The 20801-nt window shown below is 50.9% G+C and overlaps 2 protein-coding genes across 3 annotated transcripts; both read right to left on the bottom strand.

Moving 5' to 3' along the window:
- Positions 1-168: 168 nt before the first annotated feature.
- On the bottom strand, positions 169-4287 carry LOC135249689 (lysine-specific demethylase 3B-like). Its single transcript, XM_064325207.1, has 5 exons — positions 3736-4287; positions 2054-2221; positions 1430-1543; positions 556-661; positions 169-395 (listed from the first exon to the last, which is right to left on the bottom strand). The coding sequence occupies exons 1-5, from the start codon at positions 3949-3951 to the stop codon at positions 169-171; spliced, it is 831 nt and encodes a 276-aa protein (XP_064181277.1). The 5' UTR covers positions 3952-4287.
- Positions 4288-6224: 1937 nt separating this feature from the next.
- Positions 6225-18712, bottom strand: LOC135249800 (spondin-2-like). Of its 2 annotated transcripts, none has more exons than XM_064325370.1 (6): positions 18571-18712; positions 14016-14244; positions 12157-12377; positions 8656-8847; positions 8188-8359; positions 6225-8007 (listed from the first exon to the last, which is right to left on the bottom strand). In XM_064325370.1, the coding sequence occupies exons 2-6, from the start codon at positions 14242-14244 to the stop codon at positions 7820-7822; spliced, it is 1002 nt and encodes a 333-aa protein (XP_064181440.1). In that variant the 5' UTR covers positions 18571-18712; the 3' UTR covers positions 6225-7819. The 2 variants fall into 2 exon arrangements, with proteins under 2 accessions (XP_064181440.1, XP_064181439.1); XM_064325369.1 differs by lacking the exon at positions 18571-18712 and adding an exon at positions 17213-17508.
- Between the last annotated feature and the right edge of the window lie 2089 nt (positions 18713-20801).

The raw sequence follows: 20801 nt of genomic DNA, 5'->3' as shown, positions 1-20801 counted from the left end.
CACCTCCAGCACCAGAGGGTTTCCCTTCCAACCAGCAGCCAATTAAAACCTCGGACACGAGGTGTGTGCACTGTTTGGCTGTGTGGGGGGTTCGGTGGTTAGGGGCTCAGGGGCGTCGTTGGGTTGGTTGTTGGCTGTGGGGGGTTCGGTAGGGCAGTTGGTTTGGGTTCAGGTTTGGCATGTGGGGCGTGGTAGGTCAGGGGTGGTTTGGGTGGCGTGGCTGTGTAGGGGTTTAGGGGTTGGGGTTGAGGGGACAGGAGGCCAGCGCACCTGGTCCAAGGTGACCTCCATGATGTGGGTGCCCAGGCTGTGCTGGGTAACCAGGCCCAGTGCCCAGGGCTCCTCGTACTCCGGCTGGTAGACTCGAACCCGTCGCCCCTGGAGGGTGAACGACCCTGGTGGGACACAAGGAGGAGGGGGGTGGGGGAGAGACCTTTAGCTGTGGAGGTGAGAGGGTCTACGCAGGGGGGGGAGGTTGGGATTAGGATTTAGAGTTGGGGTGGGATTAGGGTGGGGGTTGGGATGGGGTTGGGGTTTAGGGTTAAGCACACTCACCCTTCCTCAGGATCTCCTGCAGCTCAAAGTCGCTGCTCCACAGTCCCACCTCCGTCTGCAGGGACGGCTGCTCCTGCAGGAGGGCGTGTCTCAGGTCCTGCTCCACCTGGGGAGACGGGCAACAAGACCTTCCAATCCACTCGCCTAATATACACATACATACAACATACACATATATAGCCGCCACACCACAAATACATCACGTATACCCTCAATTCCCAACAACGCATACCAATCACCATAGCATAATGCCCATACCCATACCCATACACCCACACATACCCATACACCCACACACCCTGAAGCCACAATGAACATAGTTGGCTGTGATACCATATTCACATACCCACGTGTGCATGGAGTTTAGTGCTATGGCACAACACACAAACATAAACATAGTCTGATACCACCACCATCTCTAACTGTGAAGTACTATACCACCACACACATATACCAACACACATACCCACAAGTACATATTCAGCCTTACCATACAACACAAAATGAGTAAATTGTGCATTTTAAAACACACCAAGCTGTACCTGTATGCACACACATACATCCACACAATTTCATACCAAATTACTACACACAGACTCAGCCCAACAAACACCGCCTCTAACTGACCTCCCACACACACACACACGCCACATCTCCTGCCACAGGGTACCGCGAACACACACCCCCTCGAACAGTAAATACACGGTACACACAAAACCGCAAGCAAAGTCTGGCAATACAGAATCACACACCCACATGCAGTCGACTAACACACACACACACACACACACACACACACAGCTATGCACACGCAGACATAAACACAGTTTACGTTTGAGGTTACCACCCCCCCGCCCCCCTTGCACCTGCTGACCTCAAACGGCTGCAGAGAGTTTCCATCGGGGACGAAGTTCAGGATTCTGCTCCCAAAAAACTCCACAGGAACCAGGGACCCCAAACCCAGGCGGTCCACTAGCGGTCGAAAGGCCTGGAGGGCAAACAGACAACGACGGCTCAGAGGAGGGGCGCACGCAAGCTCCATGTGCCACTTTCTGAGCTGAGCAAGATCAGACGCCACACGGAAACTACACACACACACACGCACACACGCACGCACACATACACACACACAGGGCCAAAACCAGAGTCAGAGCAGTTATAAAATGGCGGTGGCCACAAATGTTTTGTATGCAAGGATTCATAGGTCATCAAGGTTCATAGGTTCATCAACCCTTAAGCTCTCCGAGCAGTGCTGACTTGGGATTGGTTGAAGGATAGCCACACAAATATAGAGAACTCTTATTGGCCCAATATAAGTGCATCTCTACGTCCTGTCCCATGCAGTTTTCTGACTGCCTGAGCTTACTCTCACACTCAGGAGTCAACAGGCACAGAGAGGCACTGGGCTGGGATTGGCTGAAGCGTGATGACATGCACTTTGAAAGGCCCAATCAGAGTCCCGCGCCCCCCGTTCTTCCCAAAACCAGGGGGTACTGACCAGCGCGGGGCAGACTGAGACGGGCGCGACTCCGGGTCCCGGCAGGTTTGGCTCGCTGCGTGTCGCCCAGACGATGGAGCTCTCCACCAGCACTGCCAGGACCTCATCCCCGTAAACCTGCACCCACGAACGGGCGCGCCAGGGACAGTCCTCAAATTCCACAAACACCTGCAAGAGGAACGGGGGATCACGCACAAAGTCAAACACGGCTCTCCAAAAAAAGTGGGAGGGAGGAGAAAAGGGAGAGAGAGAGAGAAATCATGGGGAGAAAGTTTGACAGACAGACGGACAAACGTAACAGACCATATGGGTCAGATGATTCTATAGTGAGGTCCACTTCTGGCCAATAGACACAGGGCACAGAAGTCCTGGAAACTTAACACACTCAACACTACAGACATCCAACGACACCCCCCCACCCCCACCCCCACAAACAGACAGAAGCTGAGGCTGAATCGGAATTTGAACCGAAAGATCTGGAGTGCTTCCACCTCCCCACAACCGTCCAGGAGAGAGGCGCTTAAATCTCTAGTAATCGGCTTCTTGTCGACGGCATGGAGTGGAAGGCACTGTCCGAAATTCACAACCTAGTCCTGCACGCTGCCGGAACGAACGCGAGCCTCGTACGAACAGTCAGCTCTGTGCACACGGGCGAACGCTAGATCCCGCTCCGCGTGCAGGCGCGTTCACACCAGGATAGGTTTTCTGCAAAGAGCGACAAGTCCATCCGTTCGCTGGTCGTCGCCGAGAATGCAGCTCCATATGGAAGACTCAAGAAAACTCATTCCTCACGGGACACGCAGACAAAATAAAAAATTGCGACCCCACTGCATTTAAAAAATTCATCTGTTAAATTACACAGAAATACAACATGTAAATTTTGCTATGTGACATATTGTACAAAACAGATTACTGTTTAGAGCGGATACAAACAGAATTCAAATCTATGAAAACTATTATGAATTAAGGCGGATTCGCAGCTGTTTAGGAAACATGGATTATTTGCAACATGCATGTATGCAAACATGTATGAAGACGACGCAACCCGCGATTTTTTACATTTAACATTATTAGCTAATTAATGTAAAATTCTCTTTACATGTACACTTTCATTTGCTAAATATTTAATTGCCAATCAACTCTTTTCTGCTGTTTTTTGTTTTTGTTTTTTTTTTCATTTTTTCCAGTAAGTAGTTATCTAGTTATGCAAAGCACACCAAAAACAGCACCAGCAGTAAACTGTGGTGTTTATGATTAGCCAGCCTCCTAGCTGGCCGGCTAGCATGAGACCAACTGACCTGACGTGATACGAGATCATATTCAAACCAAAGTAGACACTATAAGTCAATTAGCTCCAATGCTAAATATCACAAAATACAATACTTTAGTTTGTATCGGTTTGCCTGTCAAAACTATAGCGGGTGAGTTGTGCAATTTTCCTTTTTTCGCGAGTAATATCTCGGGCCCGAAGCCACGGTCTGTAGTAGCTGCAAAAAGGCAGATTTACAACACAAAGACGGCACCGTTTCATAGCGCATCGATCCCGCCGCATATCATTCTAATGCAGTTATCTTGAGCTACTTCATGTTATTTTTTAAACTGCCGATTTCACATTGATTGTGCATTGGAAAACGGCTATTGTTATGATCTGCATATCCATGCATCCATGCGTAAACACTGACCGTCAGCCCCGCTGCTGCTGTTGCTGTTGTTGTTCCCTCTTCGCCGCTCACCTCTACCCCGGGACTGGCCAAACCAATCACGCTGACCGCCCGGACTGTCCCTCGGACCCAGCTGCGCGTCCAGACGGCCTGCTCCTGTTCGGGTCCTGCAGAGGAGCCCCCGTCGCGAAAGAGAAGCAGCAACCTCTTTCCAACCAGACCCAGAGAGTCTCCCATAATTACCCACCCCGAAGACCAACTTCCTGACTGGGAACTCCAATGCACTTACAAGGGCCGTAGCTACTAACAAAACAAGCCTCCGCGAGACCTACTGTGCCGTGCGTGCAGCGGAGTCCCCCCTGTGCGAGGTGCCGTGGGGACACTTAGCCCGATCACCTCACAAAAATCGCAGCTTTGCCGTGTTATTGTTCACAATCTAACAACCCCGCTCCGTCCGCCATTTACTCGCACAACAATCAAGCGCTCTCTTGTGCTGCGGAGTTCAAATCCTCGGCGTGTACGTAAACTAAAAACAGCGACTCCTGGCGGTCATCCACCAAATCGCACAAAACCCAACATCGAAACGTAGCTAGCGCCTCAATTTGTTTTGCGTCATGTAGTGGACTGTGAAGGTATTGCACTTAGCTGCGCATCATGTGGCCATTTTGTTTTCAAATACACCAACCTGCTGTAATGTTTATTTATTTTAATTTATTTTTTTGACAAAAAAAGTTGACAGATCGGTAGCCTACGCAGTTTTTAAAATTTAATCGGCAAACGCCCTATCTTCTGGAGATCTGCACTTTTTCCACACGTGGCACAGGTGGACTGCATGTGCCAATGGGAGAAGTCCATTTGTTGAGACAGGGGAAACCGTGCTGACTGCGACCCTCCCTACCCGGGAGATGATTGGTCGTCCCCAATTGAGTGTCACCCCAGATGACCTCTGACCAGAGACAGTGCTAACAGGATTTTACTCACAGCTATGAGCTAGACAACATGTTGAAAAAAATATTTTAGCTAGCTATGAATGCAAGGTCAGCTCCATTTTAGTAGAACATAAATAACACGTCAAAGAATACTAAAAGTTTTAAAACAGATGAAGCCATGTGGGAATCATTTTAGGAATCATTTTTACAGCATCATTACACAAATCCTAACAAAACTGCTTCATTTTAGGAAACGGCTGTTTTCTTGGATGTAAGAGCTGAGATGTACGAAGCAAAAGCAAACACACTGTGGAGCTGCTCCTACTCATCACACTGGTGTGAAAGCTCACCGCTTCGATACATTACATCACACTGCACTACAGCACATTGCATCCATTCAATAGATGCTCTTATCCAGCGCAGCTTACAGTATTAAGAGAAATACAAGTGCAGCTACCGGAGTAACATGGGCAATAGTGTCAGACTTGGACCAGCGAGTAAAGATTCAATTCCACTAAAACACAAGTGCAAATGAACTATGCTAACCAAGAGCCAAAGTGCTAATTCTGAACATGTAAAGACTGCATCTATAACAATGCCTGATATAAACAAAATCCATGTTATAAAAAAATAAATACATTTAAAAAAAACATAAAACCGGTTGAGTACAAAAGGTGGGAGATTTCAGAGGTGGGGATGGGAGGGGGAAGGAGGATTTAGTCTGGAAACGGTGGGTCTTCAGTCTGTGTTAGAAGGCGGCTAAAGGTTCTGCTGTCCTGACTGCATCCCTGGCAGCATGGCACCCTCTGATCTGTGACACCTTCTCTGTCTGTTACCCTCTCTGCTTTCTACCCTTCTGAATAATAAAAAATAATAATAATTTTAAAAATGCATATATTGAGCCATGCAATTATATTTAAAAGATTTTGTATGTGTGTAAATGTACTTACAAATGTTTGTTTTCCTCTGCTGAAATTGACTCATGTGGTTCTTGGTCTCCTATGACCCCTCATAAAGCATATTTAAAGGAAAATGGCACTGTTTTGCCTTTTTAAATAATCCAGATTCAAAGCTAAATGCTTTAGTTATATTTGCCCAAATCTGGTTACAGCATTCATGATATTTCTGAATTTGTCCAGGTCTGTGTTGCTTTGGGTAGCCACTCTCTGCTTGCAGAACTTCAGTTTCAATGAAAGACAGTTCATTCTAATGGCATTCTCATTGTTAACCACATTGCCTGATCAAATAATTATTTATTGTTTTCATAAATTCAAAATCTGTTTAAAAAATCGATAAGTGATCGAAATGAGTGTTCCTGATTTTCAAAAATATATTTTACAATTTAATCTGGTTCAGAGGCAAAACGTGTGCCAATATAGGTCTGAAAGAAATGTTATTTTTCCTTTTTACACAGGCTTATGTAGTCGGAGTGTCTTCAGTGTTCATAGAATAATTCAATCTTAAGAATTAACCACAAGAGGGCGCACTTACCTCAGTAACAAAAACTTGTGCACAAAATCTCGCAGTTCAACCTCAGTCAAGCTGTACTTCCAGAAGTAACAAACATGTCCAGGCTTGATATTTACAGAAATCAGCTCAATATTTATTTGTGAGCTACACAAGATAAAATAAAAACATATATACAAATAAGATTTTTTTTTTAAACAGGAAACAGAAATGAAATACATTTAATATGTCCTGTAATTTAACGTATAAATACTGCAATGGTAAAATTGTTCTGGTGAGAGAGGGCAGCGGTTTACCAAGGCTTCACTGCGTAATTCTGACGGACATTTTGGTTACGGATGGATTTGGTGGAGGAATGGTGTAATTACATAGCTTTCGAGTCTGAGACTGTGCGCTTCCAATGACAGTGTGTAATCGCTGATGAATGCATTTCTAATGCTGTGACATCATCGCTCAATATACCCTCCCATCCGTGTCTCCGTGTAACAGTAGCTTTCAGGGATATTCTGTAATGCAGACTGTGAAATTTTTTTTTTTAATCGCCTGTTTTTTTTAGAGGACTTAGAATCAGGGGAACCAGCCCAAAATTAAACCTCCGTCTAGCTCTACGGCTGTAAAGGGTTTGCACGTGTTCTTTCCTGGTATACGACGTTGGAACCTTGAACTGTTAATGTGCCATCACTCATACAGTTTGGTGTGCGTGTCACTCAAAGTGTCGTGGCAGAATCATTGGGGGGTGTGTACACGGACACGCATGCCTGTCTGCATGTCTAAGGGAAGATTTACGCATCTGAACGTCTGCAATGTCCTGAATATCAGAGAGATGATGTGGCTGGGGGCACACTGAGTGGGAAGGGGGGGGACAGGGAGGGGGGAGTGAACACAACACAGCCGTGTCCAAATCAGCGCATGTGCCTACTATTGAGCGTACAAGGGGCAAACAACTTGTACACTCACCGGCCACTTTATTAGGTACACCTTGCTAGTTCCGGGTTGGTCTTCTGCTGCTGTAGCCCATCAGCTTCAAGGTTTGACATGTTGTGCGTTCAGAGATGCTCTTCTGCATACCTCGGTTGTAACGAGCGGTTATCTGAGTTACTGTTGCCTTTCTATCAACGCGAACCAGCCTGGCCATTCTCCTCTGACCTCCGGCATCAACAAGGCATTTTCGCCCAGAGAGCTGCCACTCACTGGATATTTCCTCTTTTTTGGACCATTCTCTGTAAACCCTAGAGATGCTTGTGCGTGAAAATCCCAGTAGATCAGCAGTTTTTTAAATACTCAAACCAGCCCGTCTGGCACCAGCAACCATGCCACGTTCGAAGTCACTTAAATCACCTTTCTTCCCCATTCTGATCCTTGGTTTGAACTTCAGCAGATATCGTCTTAACCATGTCTACATGCCTAAATGCATTGAGTTGCTGCCACATGATTGGCTGATTAGATATTTGTGTTAACGGGTGCAGTTTGCAGTTGAACAGGTGTACCTAATAAAGTGCCCTGTGAGTGTATACTCAATAGTAGGGGGCAGGGGCAGGGGTTTTGTTAGGGGCAGGGGGAATAAGGGTGGGGTCGGGGGCAAGGGTGAAAGCAGGGGCGAGGGCGGGGCAGGGGCGGGTGTGGGGGCAATGGCGGGGGTGGAGGCGGAAGCATGGTTGAGGGCGGGGCGGGGGAGAGGTCAGACGCAGGGGCAGGGGCCGGGGGCAGTCTCAGTGCTGTTTGGGGCACTGGGCCGGGCTGCACTCGGCCTGCTCCTCCAGCTCGGGACAGGGGGTGCCGCTGTTGGAGGGGCGCAGCAGGATGTAGCGGGTACGGTACCGGACCCCCTCCTTGCCGCAGGGTCCCAGACAGAGACCCCAGGACGACCAGAGAGACACCTCACAGTCCAGCGGAGTTTCTGCAGGATGCACAGAGCTCAGTGAGACACACACACACACACGAAATGTATAAAAATAGCACAGCTGACTCAATGTTCAGAAATGCAGTATCATGCAAATAAAAATACCGTTGCCCCCCTGGAGAGACGGATGTGATGTTCTGTGACATTCGACCCCTCAGGAAGCATTTCACTCCTCACCTGAGAATCGCTGGGGCGTGTTGAGATGAGGCAGGATGTGATTGGACAGTGTGTTTTGGTGGGTGGAGCCTCGGGTCTGGCGCAGGAGCCTAATCGTGGCCAGCGGGGGGAGCTCTTGTAGACGGGGGTAGAAGAAGGAGTTCGCCGGATGGTTGGGGTTCTGCGACGTGATCTGAAAGAAAGAGAGAAAAGGAGAAGTGCTGGATGACATGAATGCGTGCTGCTGTCACAGAGCTGATGCCACTTCCTGGAGTCAGGGCAGGAGTGTGATTGGTTGTTTTGTTCAGGACTAGCATACGATTGGTTCCAGAGGTGGAAAATCCAGGGATCAGACAATAAAAGTCATGTCACGTGTTTCTCCAATCCATGAACTCAGCCAGCTGATTTGAACGGAATGAACCTGGCAGATTTAATGTTGTGGTGACGGGCCGTGGTCGGGGGGCGTGGATCGGCGCAGGTGTGGCGTACCTGTGTGATGTTCTCTGGCGGCACGGTGGGGTAGTTTGGGGAGGAGAAGGTGAAGCCGCTGTCCGTCCCCGCGTCGAACGGGTGGAGGTCAACGGTCACCTCCTCCTGCCACTGGCCCCCTTTGCACAGGCTGAGGCTGTCCACCCCAACGAACCAATCAGGGCTGGGGATTACCCTCACCATCAGAGACAGCTGCAAGGAAGTGGGAAAAGGCGTCAGCAGGTACTCTGCAGCCAATCAGCGATCAGATGTACTCTGCAGCCAATCAGCAATCAGATGTGCTCTGCAGCCAATCAGCGATCAGATGTACTCTGCAGCCAATCAGCGATCAGATGTACTCTGCAGCCAATCAGCTATCAGATGTGCTATGCAGCCAATCAGCTGTCAGATAAGCCCCAACCAGGAACAGAACCTTGCACTCACTTCTTATTACATTACATTATATTACACGTTACATTACATTTATTTGACAGACGCTTTTATCCAAAGGGACGTACAATAAGTGCATACTGAAGGTCCCTGGAACATGTACAGAGCACAAGTCCGATAAGGTACAATTTTCAGTGAGTATCAGTCGTCCATAGCCATGAACATCAGGTCTAGTTCACGCAGTAAGCATAATTATTGTTGCAGAGCAAATCTTTATACTGTTGTAGAGCAAATCAAAAGAGAAACTGTCTTCTCTCTTACAGCCACCTTTTATAAGTCTATTTTTTATTTTTGTAGTTTTTGTAATATGTGCCGTGGGTTATTTGTTACCTATGACAGTGGGAGGGTGGGGGTGGGATGTGGGGCAGCTCTAAAGTTTTTGTCCTCTGTGCCCCAGTTTCCCCTCCCTAATGTAAAAACGGGATGTGCGGGGTGCTTGTGCTTTCTCAGGCTCGTTTTCGCTGTACGCGGTACTTGTGCCTCCCAGTAAAGATGCTCGTGAAAGAAACCTGCGCTCACAAATGAGTCACTGCGATAATCGAACACAGCTGGCGTTAGCAATGGCGAATTCCCCTTAATATTTCAGCTCGCACGACAGAGGGCGTGTGCGTCCATTTTGGATTAAAAGCCGGCATTTCACTGCATGGTTCTCATGAGAAACGTGTAGGTCTGACGGACGACAGCTTCAGGAAGCGGTTGACTGGCGTCTGAGAACGATCTCTGGTGAAAGTGCTGAGTGGGAATGACCCAGATGCCGCCGTTATGTCATCGGCCTTCCCGACCAATCGCTTTCCCAGGTTTCGTTTCCTGGCGACCGTCCCGCGGGGGTTTGGCGCAGCTGGAAGCCGCGTCCAGGAGCCGAGCCCGGCGGCGCGCTCTCGCACGGCGAGCGGCCTGAAGCCCAGCGCTGTTCCGTTCTGACAGACGTTTCCTGTGACATCATCCTGGAAGCCCCCCCCCCGTGAGGTCACTCCATCCGGGCCCCCGCATGTACGGGATGGCGGGGGTTCAGAGGAACAAAACAAAACAAAACAAAAAAAAAACATCAAAGAGCGATTGGAGGCGGAGGCTGGGGGAGTCCGAGAGGGGCGGAGTCTCCAGAGGAAATGGGCGGGGCCAGTGTCAGACAAGGGCCCTAAATGGGAGTCGAGCTCATCTCCCTGGAGACGGAGTGTTAAGTAAAACCCGAAAAGGCTGCTCTGGTGTTCATCGGCAAACCGTGGGTCACTTCGGTGCCAGAGCACCGCTCCGGAAGCACGATGTTAAAAAGATCACCGGGCGACGGCCTGGATTCTCTCCTCTCTGCTCCCTCTCTCGCGTCCTTCTCTTCCCTCCTCGCCCTCGTCTCCTTCCCTCTCCGGTTTTTTTATTCCAGGAATCTCTCCTGCTATTTCCATTCCAGCAGATCTGGAGCAGAGAGCGACGGCATCGCTCCACATTCTGGGCCCACGGAACGCCAACAGACCACAGGAGCACCGGATGTGCGCCCACATCAAACACTCTGAACTCACACACACACACACACACATACTCACACACGCACACACACACGCACACACACACATACTCACACACGCACACACACACACACACACACATACTCACACACACGCGCACACACACACACACACACACACATACTCACACACACACACACACACACACATACTCACACGCACACACACACTCTCACACACACACATACTCACACACACACATGCACACACACATACTCACACACGCACACACACACACACATACTCACACGCACACACATGCACACACACACACCACACGCACACACTCACACACACGCACACGCACACACACACATGCACCACACACGCACACACTACACACACACACACACACACTCACTCACACACACGCACACACTCATATGCACACATAAATCTTAGCTTGCTTAAGTTTCAAACAACAGCCACAGGAGCAGAAAAAAATCCCCACAGACCATTGCGTCAGGAAGCAGATATAAACATGTGTTTCTGTCGTCTGAGACGCTCAGCTCACGCCACTGACTGTGTAACTCACGATCATTTAGCAAGACAGTGCATGTGTGTGCGTGTGTGTGCGTGTGTGATGTGTATAGCATGTGCAACAGATGTTTCGAGATAAAGACAGTCAACACTCATGTTTCTTTGTGCTGTGCTGTTCACACTCTTAAATACACCTGTATATATACACCTCTCTGTGCCCCCCCCCCTCCCTGATTCCAGACAGCTATAAAAACAAACCAGATGCAATGCAGGCTGCACCCACATCTCTGCAAATCCAGGGCACGAAGGCATCCGGAGTGCGTGTGCCACCCGAGCACGCTCTTACTGGAGAGCCACCCCGCTCGTCTGCCCCAGTTCTGTCCAGCAGGATTCCCAGTAATGATACCATAATCCCCCCCGCCCCCCGCCCCTCCCCCCCCACCCACCCTGCAGAAACACAGCTGAGTCTCTCCCCCCTGAGTAAGTTCAGCAGGAGAGACGGGAGCAGCTCAGTGGACGGGCTGCAGGAGGACAATATACCGCAGAATAAAAAGTGCTTGCAGGATATGGCAACTCTTCGCAATGTGCGGGCAAGTTAGCACATTGCTGGCACTTTAATATGTCGCTATACATTACACTGCTGTGAAATACTGTACGTTCACCTTCATATTTTAAGAAACATTCACAAAAAAAATTTTAGTTTTAGAATATATTGCAGTTATATATTTATATATATATATATATGCACGATATGTTGGCTACCCAGTCGTGCTCCTGAAGATCTACCAGTATCTCCTGTATGTTTTAATTCTAATCCGAACAAAGCACACCTCATTCAACAGCTAGAGATCTCATTGAGCTGACAATTAGCAGGAGCATGCCAAGTTAGGGTTGAAATGGAAAGCTACAGGATGGTAGATCTCCAGGAACAGGGCTGGGCAGCCCCGCTGTGAACATATCATATGAATATCTGGCGTACAGTGTATTTACAGCGCATGGCATTTCAGTCTGGGAAAACCACTCGGGAAAAATCCGTTGCAGTACTCGTGGTCATCCAGCAGGGCGCGCCACTCACCAGGGGGTTCCGGGGCAGCAGCTGGAGCTCTGTGGAGCTGTGCCCGATCCCGGTGGGGATGCCGGCGGTTCGGTACATGGCCCCCACCGCCCGCCTCTTCCGCCCCTCCCGCGCCTCCTTCATCAGGCCCACCGTCAACCCCCGCTCCGCGAAGCTCTGCACCCCCGCGCTCGCCAGCGCCCCCTCCTGCCAGAGCCGGAACTGCGCGCTGTGGGTCACCGCTGTGGAGAGCAAGCAGGCGGGCGGGGTCAGTGAAGCGTAGCGACACGAAGGCTAACGACCGCTCTCGGTTCCCACTTCGTCTCCTAGTTTTCTCGACTTTTGACATCCTTCAATACGCCGTGTCACCATACAAGCAAGCAAATCTGCACCAGAAACAAACAAGTTTAAGAAAATGCAATTTCCTATTTCCTAGCCTCTGGCGTCGCTGCTAAGCTGCCTGTCTGTTTGGTTTTTCCCCTGAAGCAGAGAAAGATTCTGTTGGCGGCTCCGCCTACTGCTTCCCTCTCTGGTCTGTGGAATATCCCAGAATTCCATGTCTATGCCAGAGCTGCTCTCGGGCAAATTCATTGCCGTTGTGCTTCAAACGCACTCAGCCGGGCTTCTACCTGAGCCGATACCGTGTGAGAGCATCTTCATCTTCATCATCTTTAGGGGAGACCCTTCCGTGTGAGAGGGCGTCAGAGGGTGTCCCGCACCCCACCCCACCCCACCCCTCATCCCCCTGCCTCGGTCTGCACGGAGGACCACCCCAAAATAACCGTGACCTCACGGTCCCGTGGGAGGGGGGGCAGGGGAAGGGGAGAAAGGGGGGGAGGGGGTCTGTTTGGAAAGCGAACGGCACAGCGTGTAGACAGGGCCGTGGTCTGGTGCGGAGGCATCTGTTCTTCATCACAGCTGGAGGAGGGGCGGAGCTAAGAGATCTGACTCCACCCCCACCCTAAACTCGCCTTTCTCCGTTTCCCCATCTCTCTCCCTCATTTGTGAACTCTCCTTCACTCTTTCCCTCCTGCCCTTTTTCTCTCTCTTCCTCTCTCTCCCTCTCTCTCTCCTCTCTCTCTCTCTCTGTCCCTCTCAACCTTTCAGTTCCCTTTACTGGTATGGAAGAATAACATTTGTGGAGCCAAAGCACAGTTTCACTCAGTCCTGGTGCAGAGGCGTCTGCCCTCTGTCAAGGCTGGATGTGGGGCGGAGCCAAGAGATCTGACCCCGCCCCCCGGCCCCTGCCCCTCCCCCTCTCTAAGTGCTGAGGGCTGAGAGCCGGCAGGACTCCTGGTCTTCATCTGGATGCACTTAAGCTGCAGCCCACAATGACTGGGCCTGCTGCTTTCCTAGTCAGCATGACCCCCCGCCCCCCCGCCCGCCCCAGCCCCCCCTACCCCCACCCCCGTCCCGGCGGTTCAGCCCGAGGTTTGCAGGGGAAGAGGGGACACGTCGGTAGGACGGCTGGAGGTTTTAGGAAAGCGCTGGACCCCGGGTGCTGAGTGCTGGGGGGGGGTAATGTCTGGCTCACCGGGGGTCAGACACACTTCCTCTCTCTCTCTCAGAGAAACGAGACAGGAGGAAACATTTCACTGTAGATACAGCACTGCATCACCAACACAGTCTCCGTCTCAGTCTCTCTCTCCTTCTCTCTCTCTCTCTCCGCCACTCAACCTTTCAGTTCATTTGCTTTTGATAGCACGGAAGAGAAATATTTGTGGTGTAAAAAGCAGTATCATCATTTCAGCCAGTATTGGCAACGCTGCGTAAGAAGCAGAAAAAGCACATTTCATAAAATCTTATTGGACAGTAGGATGACTACCAGAGCCTCTCTTTCACTGTGTTCTCCTCTTGTCCATTCGGCAGGTGACCCTCACCTATGAGCTTGGACCACTGCGCAGGGGGCCGGAACAGGGGGTACTGTTTCGGGAAGGTCTGGGGGCTCCAGTGGCCCGTGAACACCAGGATGTAGGAGGCGGGCTCTCGCGTCGGGCAGGCCGTCCCATTGGCTGGCCTCGTGGGGCCCGCGCACGACGCGGTGAGCTTCAGCAGCACCAGCAGCAGCTGCTGCAGCCAACCAGGAGAAAGGAGTTCCGATGACATCATCTGCGGAAACACAAAGTGAGGGAATGTTTTCGTTGCCCTGGCAACCTGATCCCCCCCTCCCCCCCCCAAACAACTGATCGATTCAGGTCAATTCAGGATTTCTGGGGGTGAACAGGTAGCAAGAGAGAAGGGAAGGCCCCCAAAACGACCTGTTACTGTTGGCATGGTTACCCACCTGCCCACATGAAATACAACAGTGCAATCAACACCCATCATTAAGGGAGAATGGTTTAAACACATGAACACATAAATCCTGCTACACGGTACTCTTGGAAAAAAGACGTAAAGAAATGTCATTCCAAGGGAAACACTAACCTCAACACATTAGCACTAACATTCGTCTTCTTAACCCATTTTCTCTCTTGGAAGAAGGATAAAAATGTACAAAACCTCTGCAGCTAATGGCAATAAAGGAAACAGACATTTTATTTGGCTTTACTTTAGTCTCATTAACCTAAGATCCTCCGCATAGATGCACATTTTATTGCACAGTAACCCAGGAAAAAGAGCAACGCCCTTTCCTGCTCCCATTAAATGCTGCTAGGTCCAGGCCTCACTCCGGAATGTTAGATTACGAATACTCACATATCACAAACATATGTGTGTACATATTCATACAGAGAGACACAGAGAGATAGCATGGATAAATTATGCTGAATGATAAACGTTACTGTTACTTCATCTAAGACATCAGTGGTCTGTGCAAAAAAAAAAAAAAAATTAAAAAAGATTTATATCAGTCGTCTAACGTCGTAAAAGCCCCCCCTGGGTGAGAACGCTGACTCAGGCGTTGAGCGGGGGCCCGTGGACGAGGGTTTATGGGGATGGCGTGGTGTTGGGCTCCTTTTATTACACACCGGGAGGAAATAAAGCAGGAGCCTCGAGCGCGGCATAAATCACCCCGGCCGAGATCCCAAAACCGTTCCCCCCCGTTTGCTTCCCGCCGCCCGGCCGCCAGATTTACCGGCCCGCGCACAGAGGCCGAGAGAGTCAAAATAACCGCTCAGCTGGAGCAGCTTGGGACGGGTTATTTAGGGAATGGGCAAGAGGAGAGAGACGGGACCACTGGTGATGAGGGGGGTGGGGGGGCGGGGAGGGGTGGCAGACAGCATCATTCAAAAGCGTCTTTCCAAACCGACGGGTGGACAAGGCCACTGCATTGAGCCGCCATCCCCACCTTAAAAAGGGACTCGCAGGGCCCAACCTGTGAAGATCAAAGGCCCTTAGCTCCTGTACTCGAGGTATTTTTATGGAGAGCTGTTAAAGTTTCTAAGGCAACTGTAAGCGGGTGGTGAGATGGTGGGGGGGGGGGGGCGTTTTGGGTTTCGGGAAATTACACACAGGTCTTCATACAGGGCCCCAACAACACATTCTATGCAGTCAAAAAGAACATCATCATGAAGTAAAAATGTGTATCTCTCAGAGGTCTTCAGTCAAAAATAGCCACTCCAGGCCTGAGGGATATGGGTGATAAATCTGCGCACTGGAAAAGTTACAAAATATGAATCTTTTAAAATTGGCGTGAAGGACGTACGACAGGGAGGTATGTCAGACGTGCAGACGTCCCGCAGCGGGCCGTGGCCACCGTCTGTTCCTCCAGCGTTTGATCGGGGTTCACAGCCCGATTCCATCACCCCCGAAACATCCGGAAGAGCACTAAACCGCTCAGAGAACTTTTTTTTTTCTTTTTTCCATCCTGTCCATCTGCCTGTTTGTCTGCATCCCTGCTGCACTTCGCCAAGGGTGATGTCAGCGAGTATCAATGACAGACGCAGAAGAACACAGACGACCGAACGTCCACGGCACAGACTACTAGCGGCCACGCTGGCCGCGCCCCAAAACCCAGAGTCGCGTGATGGCGCCTTACTCGAACAACAGAGGGTTTGAGGGATGAATCATCGGCCCAGCAAAACATTTCGAGGATCAAGAAGTGAAATTTGAAAGCGTGCGGTGTGAAGTGAGTCTGGGTTACCCAGTCACCCAGAATGCATTGCGAATTTAAAAGTGCGCAGAGACGCAGAAACGCTCTGTCGGCGCGTCGCCGTGCTGCTTCCAGGGAGACAGGTCCAGCGGTGACCCCCCCCCTCGCCCCCTTCCCCCCCGCCACACCTGTCAACACCTTTACCCCCCCCTCACTCCCCCCCCCCGGTGACCCTCCACCCACCGTTTTAACAAGAGACCCTTCGCCTTCTCTCCGGGACCCGCTCCCTAGAGAGAGGAAGGGTGCCGCCGCCCGTCCCACCCGCCAAAACCGCACTAAAACCAGGTGGGGGGGGGGGGGGGTGAAGGAGAGCTGCCGCTCGCGGTCTCCCCAAACGTCAGTGAGCCTTGTGATTACAGCGCTGTCCCCAGCGGCACCAAACCCACGCGTTTCAGAAACAAGGTCAACAGTCTCTCCTTTCAGCAGCACGCTCAGCCCAAAACCACAGCATGGAGGAGAGAGAGGGGGAGGGGGGGAGGGGAGAGAGAGAGACAGAGAGAGAGGGAGAGAGAGAGAGAGAGAGAGAGAGACAGAGGGGGGAGAGAGAGTGGAAGAGAGTGAGAAAGAGGGAGAGAGTGAGAGAGAGGGAGAGAAAGAGGAAGAAAAAGTGAGTGTGAGAGAGAGAGAGAGAAAGAGAAAGAGAGGGGGGAGAGAGTGGAAGAGAGTGAGAAAAGAGGGAGAGAAAGAGAGTGAGAGCGTGTGAGAGGGAGTGAGAGAGAGAGAGTGGAAGAGAGTGAGAGAGCGAGTGAGAGAGTGTGAGAAAGAGAGAGAGAGAAAGTGGAATAGAACAAGGTCAGCTGGAGTAAAGGTGCACATGCTAAATCACTCAGGAGGGGAGAGCGCCGGTCTCTAAGGGTACGGCCGAGTGCGGCAGCCGCACGGTCACAGGGAAGTTAGCGGTAAAGCGTCTCCACATCCGATCCTGGACCCGGGACCCCGTTCCAGCAGCGCCCCGAACCCAGCATGCAGAGGGGCGCTGTGTCTTACCTGAGCGGGACAGCGGAGCGGCGAGAGGGGTGGGAGGACTCACAGGAGCTCGATGCCGGGTTCCGAATTTCACTCGTTCTCTCAGGATCTCTCTCTCCCTGCGCCTCACACAACCCGTCTGTCTGCAGGACCACAGATCTCTTCTTTGGCTCTCTGTCTCTCTCTCCCTCCCTCTCTCTGTCTCTCCTTCTCCCTATCGCTCCCTCTTTCTCTTTCTCCCTCCCTTATCCAACCTCCACTGCTCTCCCCCTCTTTTCCCCACCTCTTTCCCTCTCTGCTCTCTCTCTCCCTCCCTTTCTCCCTCCGTCTCCCCCACCTCTCCATGTATGGGAAAGCCATGCACAGCCCTCCTGCCCCCACTTCCCTTCACCTCCCTTTCACTCTGACTTTATAACACACACACTCATACACACACACACACACACACTCACACACACACACACACACACACACACACACACACACACACTCATACACACACACACACACTCAACACCACCACACACACACACACACACACACACACACACACACACACACAACACACACACACACACACCACTCACACACACACACACACTACACACACACACTCAACACACCACACACACACACTCACTCACACACACACACACACACACACACACACACCCCACTCACACACACACACACACACCACACACACTCACACACTCAACAACACACACACACACACACTCAACACACACACACACACACACACCACACACACTACACACACACACACACACACTCACACACACACACACACCACACAAACACAGAGAAACACACACTCACACACACACACACTCACACACACACACACACATACACACACCCCACACACACACACTCATATACACACACACACTCACACACACACACACACACACACACACACACACACACACACACACACACACCACACCAGCACAAACACAGAGAAACACACACTCACACACACACACACACACACAGCCACACCAGCGCAAACACAGAGAAACACACACTCAGAAACGCTCTCCCTAACCGGGCTTTCCCAGAAGTCCCTGAGAAGCTCTTGTGTAAAACACACTCAGTTATTCCCGCTGAACAGCCAGCGAGTTTTCAGCCCGGCTCTGAGCGGCTGAGCAGCGCCCTCACCCACAGAGAAAAGCGCACACTTAGGGAAGGATGTGCATACTTACAGAAGTGCACACTTAGGGAGAGAAGTTTGCACTGAGAGAGAAAAGTGTACACTAAGACAGAGAAGAACACCCTTAGGGAGGAAAATACACACTTAGAGAATGAAGTGTGTACTTTCTCTAAGTACACCTGGAGACCCCCCCCCCCTTTACCTGAGATTGCCGTAATTCCTGATGACGTCACTGGCTTGAGGAGCGGGTTGCAGGGTTTTTTTTGGTGATAGTGCCCTCTCTGGTCTGTCACTGATTATACAGCAGCCTCTGAGAGAGATGGATGAGCACACAGACCCCAGGGACCGAAACAGACCAGAGAAATGTACCTCGAGTGTGTGTGTCTGTGTGTGTGTGCGCGTGTGTGTGTGTGTGTGTGTGTGTGTGTGTGTGTGTGTGTGTGTGTGTGTGTGTGCGCGCGCGTGTGTGTGTGTGTGTGTCGCTTGTGTGTGGTGTGTGTGTTGGTGTGGTGTCGGTGTGCGGCGTGTGTGTTGTGTGTGTCTGGGTGTGTGTCAATCTTCATCAGCAGCTTGTACACGTCATGGTCAGAACGTCCTGATCAAACCCTTTAATACACACAGGCAAACACACACACACACACACACGGCGTCCTCGCACTTTGGGGTTGCCAGGTTTCTGAGCCAGAGAGAAGACGCGGAGTCCACCTCAGCTGCTGACGGTAGCTGTTTGGGGAACTACAGGAGGGAGTGCCAGCTGCCAATCTGCTGGCCCCCCGCCCGACCCACGACTGAGAGACAGCTCCTAGTGGCTGTCTGAATTCTCCCCCCCCATCGCCCCCCACCCCCACCCCCTGGTCTTTTTCTGGTCAGAGATGTTCTGTCACTCAGCGGGAATCTCCGCTTAAGTCCGCGGGCAGTGGCTGGATCAGGGACAAGCGTTTCGATGGCTGCACATCACGGATGCTTGTGTAAGACTCCAGGCTCGCTCAGTTTTCGGTTGGGTTTTTACGGCTGGGGTAGGATTGCTGTACAGTAACGCAGAGAGAGCCCCGGGCAGAATTAACGATGCGCGAAGTATTCCCCCCCGCCTGCACGAGATCGGAATGTGTGCCCGGCCGCTGTCCTCCGTGGGGGACGTCATACACCCTGGCCACCCAACACTCAGGCCACTGTCCTCTGTGGGGGACGTCGTACACCCTGGGCACCCGAGGCTAGGCGCCGCGCGTTCAGAAACAGACCCACATCCAGGGCCGGCCTGTGGCATAAACGGTCTGTGCGGTTGTTTAGGGCCACACGACCAAGAGGGGGGGGACACACGATCCAATGTTTATCTAATAATGTTATTTTCATAATTACGTTATTCATCCGCTATCGCGGAACTAGCAGTATAAATTTTTAATGGAATGGCAACAGAACATTTCAGTAATGTAAGAAGGATTTTACCAAGCGAACCCCCCCCCCCCCCCCCCTCGACAGAATCCGACAGCACCAATCCTGCCGCCCACCCCCCCCCCAATGCTGCCAATGCCCCCCCATCTCAGTCCCCAGAGTGGAGAAGGCAGGTCTAAAATTTCAGCCTGGTTCTTGGGGAAGTAGCAGTTTGAGGGGGAGGGAAGGGAAAGGGGGGGCTTAGTTATGCCAAGACAGTCTCAGCGGAGATATCCGGTGATATCTGACAGAGAGGATCCTGCTTATTAAACAGAGAGATGATCCTGCTTATTAATAATCTCTGGCTTGGCTGGACACCCCCTCAAAATTAAACATTTAAGACACTTTTTTTTAAAAACTCTCCTGATTTTCTTAATTTCTGTATTTATTTCTGTTTCCGTTTTGTTTTTTCCCTTGAAGTGTTTCTTTGTTGAGTTTTAGTTTATTGTTTTGGGGGTTGATAAAGTTTCAGAAGTAATACAGAATTTACACTTTGAACTAATTACAAAATAAAAAAGTTTAGAAATTAAGAAATCTTCCTCTCCATCTCACCTTTTTGCTCTCCTATTCACTCACCCTCTCCTACTTTCTTTCCTTGTCTTCCACTCTTCCTGCCCCATCCCTCTTTTCCCCTCTCCTTCCCCTAGCACTTTCTTTTTTCCCCTCTCTTTCTCCCATCCCTCTCTTCTCTCTCCATCCCCTATCCTTTTCTCTTTCCTTCTCGCTCACCCCATCTGTCTTTCATCTCCCCTATCCCTCTCTCTTTTCCTGCCTCCCCCACCCCACCCCACCCCACCCCATCCTTCTTTTCCCTCTCTCCCTCCCCCATCCCTCTCTTTCACTGGCCTCCTTGTATTTCTTACTGGCTCTGCCCATTCCTCTCTGTTTTCCACTTGGAAAGTAGGTTAGAGGAAAGCCAGCCCCGTGTCCCCCGGTGATTAATCTTAAGCCTCGTTAGCTCATTAGTTTTCCCACATTAGCGGGTTGGCTAGGGCACACCTGCAC

Source organism: Anguilla rostrata, chromosome 3 (genome assembly GCF_018555375.3).
Source record: "Anguilla rostrata isolate EN2019 chromosome 3, ASM1855537v3, whole genome shotgun sequence".
NCBI lineage: Eukaryota > Metazoa > Chordata > Actinopteri > Anguilliformes > Anguillidae > Anguilla > Anguilla rostrata.
This window is presented reverse-complemented; position numbering and strand designations above follow the sequence as displayed.

What these genes read in the sequence shown, in the direction of transcription:
- LOC135249689 (XM_064325207.1), bottom strand. Translation starts at nt 3,951, where the DNA reads ATGGGAGACTCTCTGGGTCTGGTTGGAAAGAGGTTGCTGCTTCTCTTT. An exon ending in CAGCAGCAGCGGGGCTGACG is followed by an intron (nt 2,222 to 3,735) that starts GTCAGTGTTTAC and finishes TTCCTCTTGCAG; the next exon opens with GTGTTTGTGGAATTTGAGGA. An exon ending in GCAGGAGATCCTGAGGAAGG is followed by an intron (nt 396 to 555) that starts GTGAGTGTGCTT and finishes GTGTCCCACCAG; the next exon opens with GGTCGTTCACCCTCCAGGGG.
- LOC135249800 (XM_064325370.1), bottom strand. Translation starts at nt 14,244, where the DNA reads ATGATGTCATCGGAACTCCTTTCTCCTGGTTGGCTGCAGCAGCTGCTG. An exon ending in TGCTGCCCCGGAACCCCCTG is followed by an intron (nt 8,848 to 12,156) that starts GTGAGTGGCGCG and finishes ACTTCCTTGCAG; the next exon opens with CTGTCTCTGATGGTGAGGGT. An exon ending in CGCCAGAGAACATCACACAG is followed by an intron (nt 8,360 to 8,655) that starts GTACGCCACACC and finishes TCTTTCTTTCAG; the next exon opens with ATCACGTCGCAGAACCCCAA.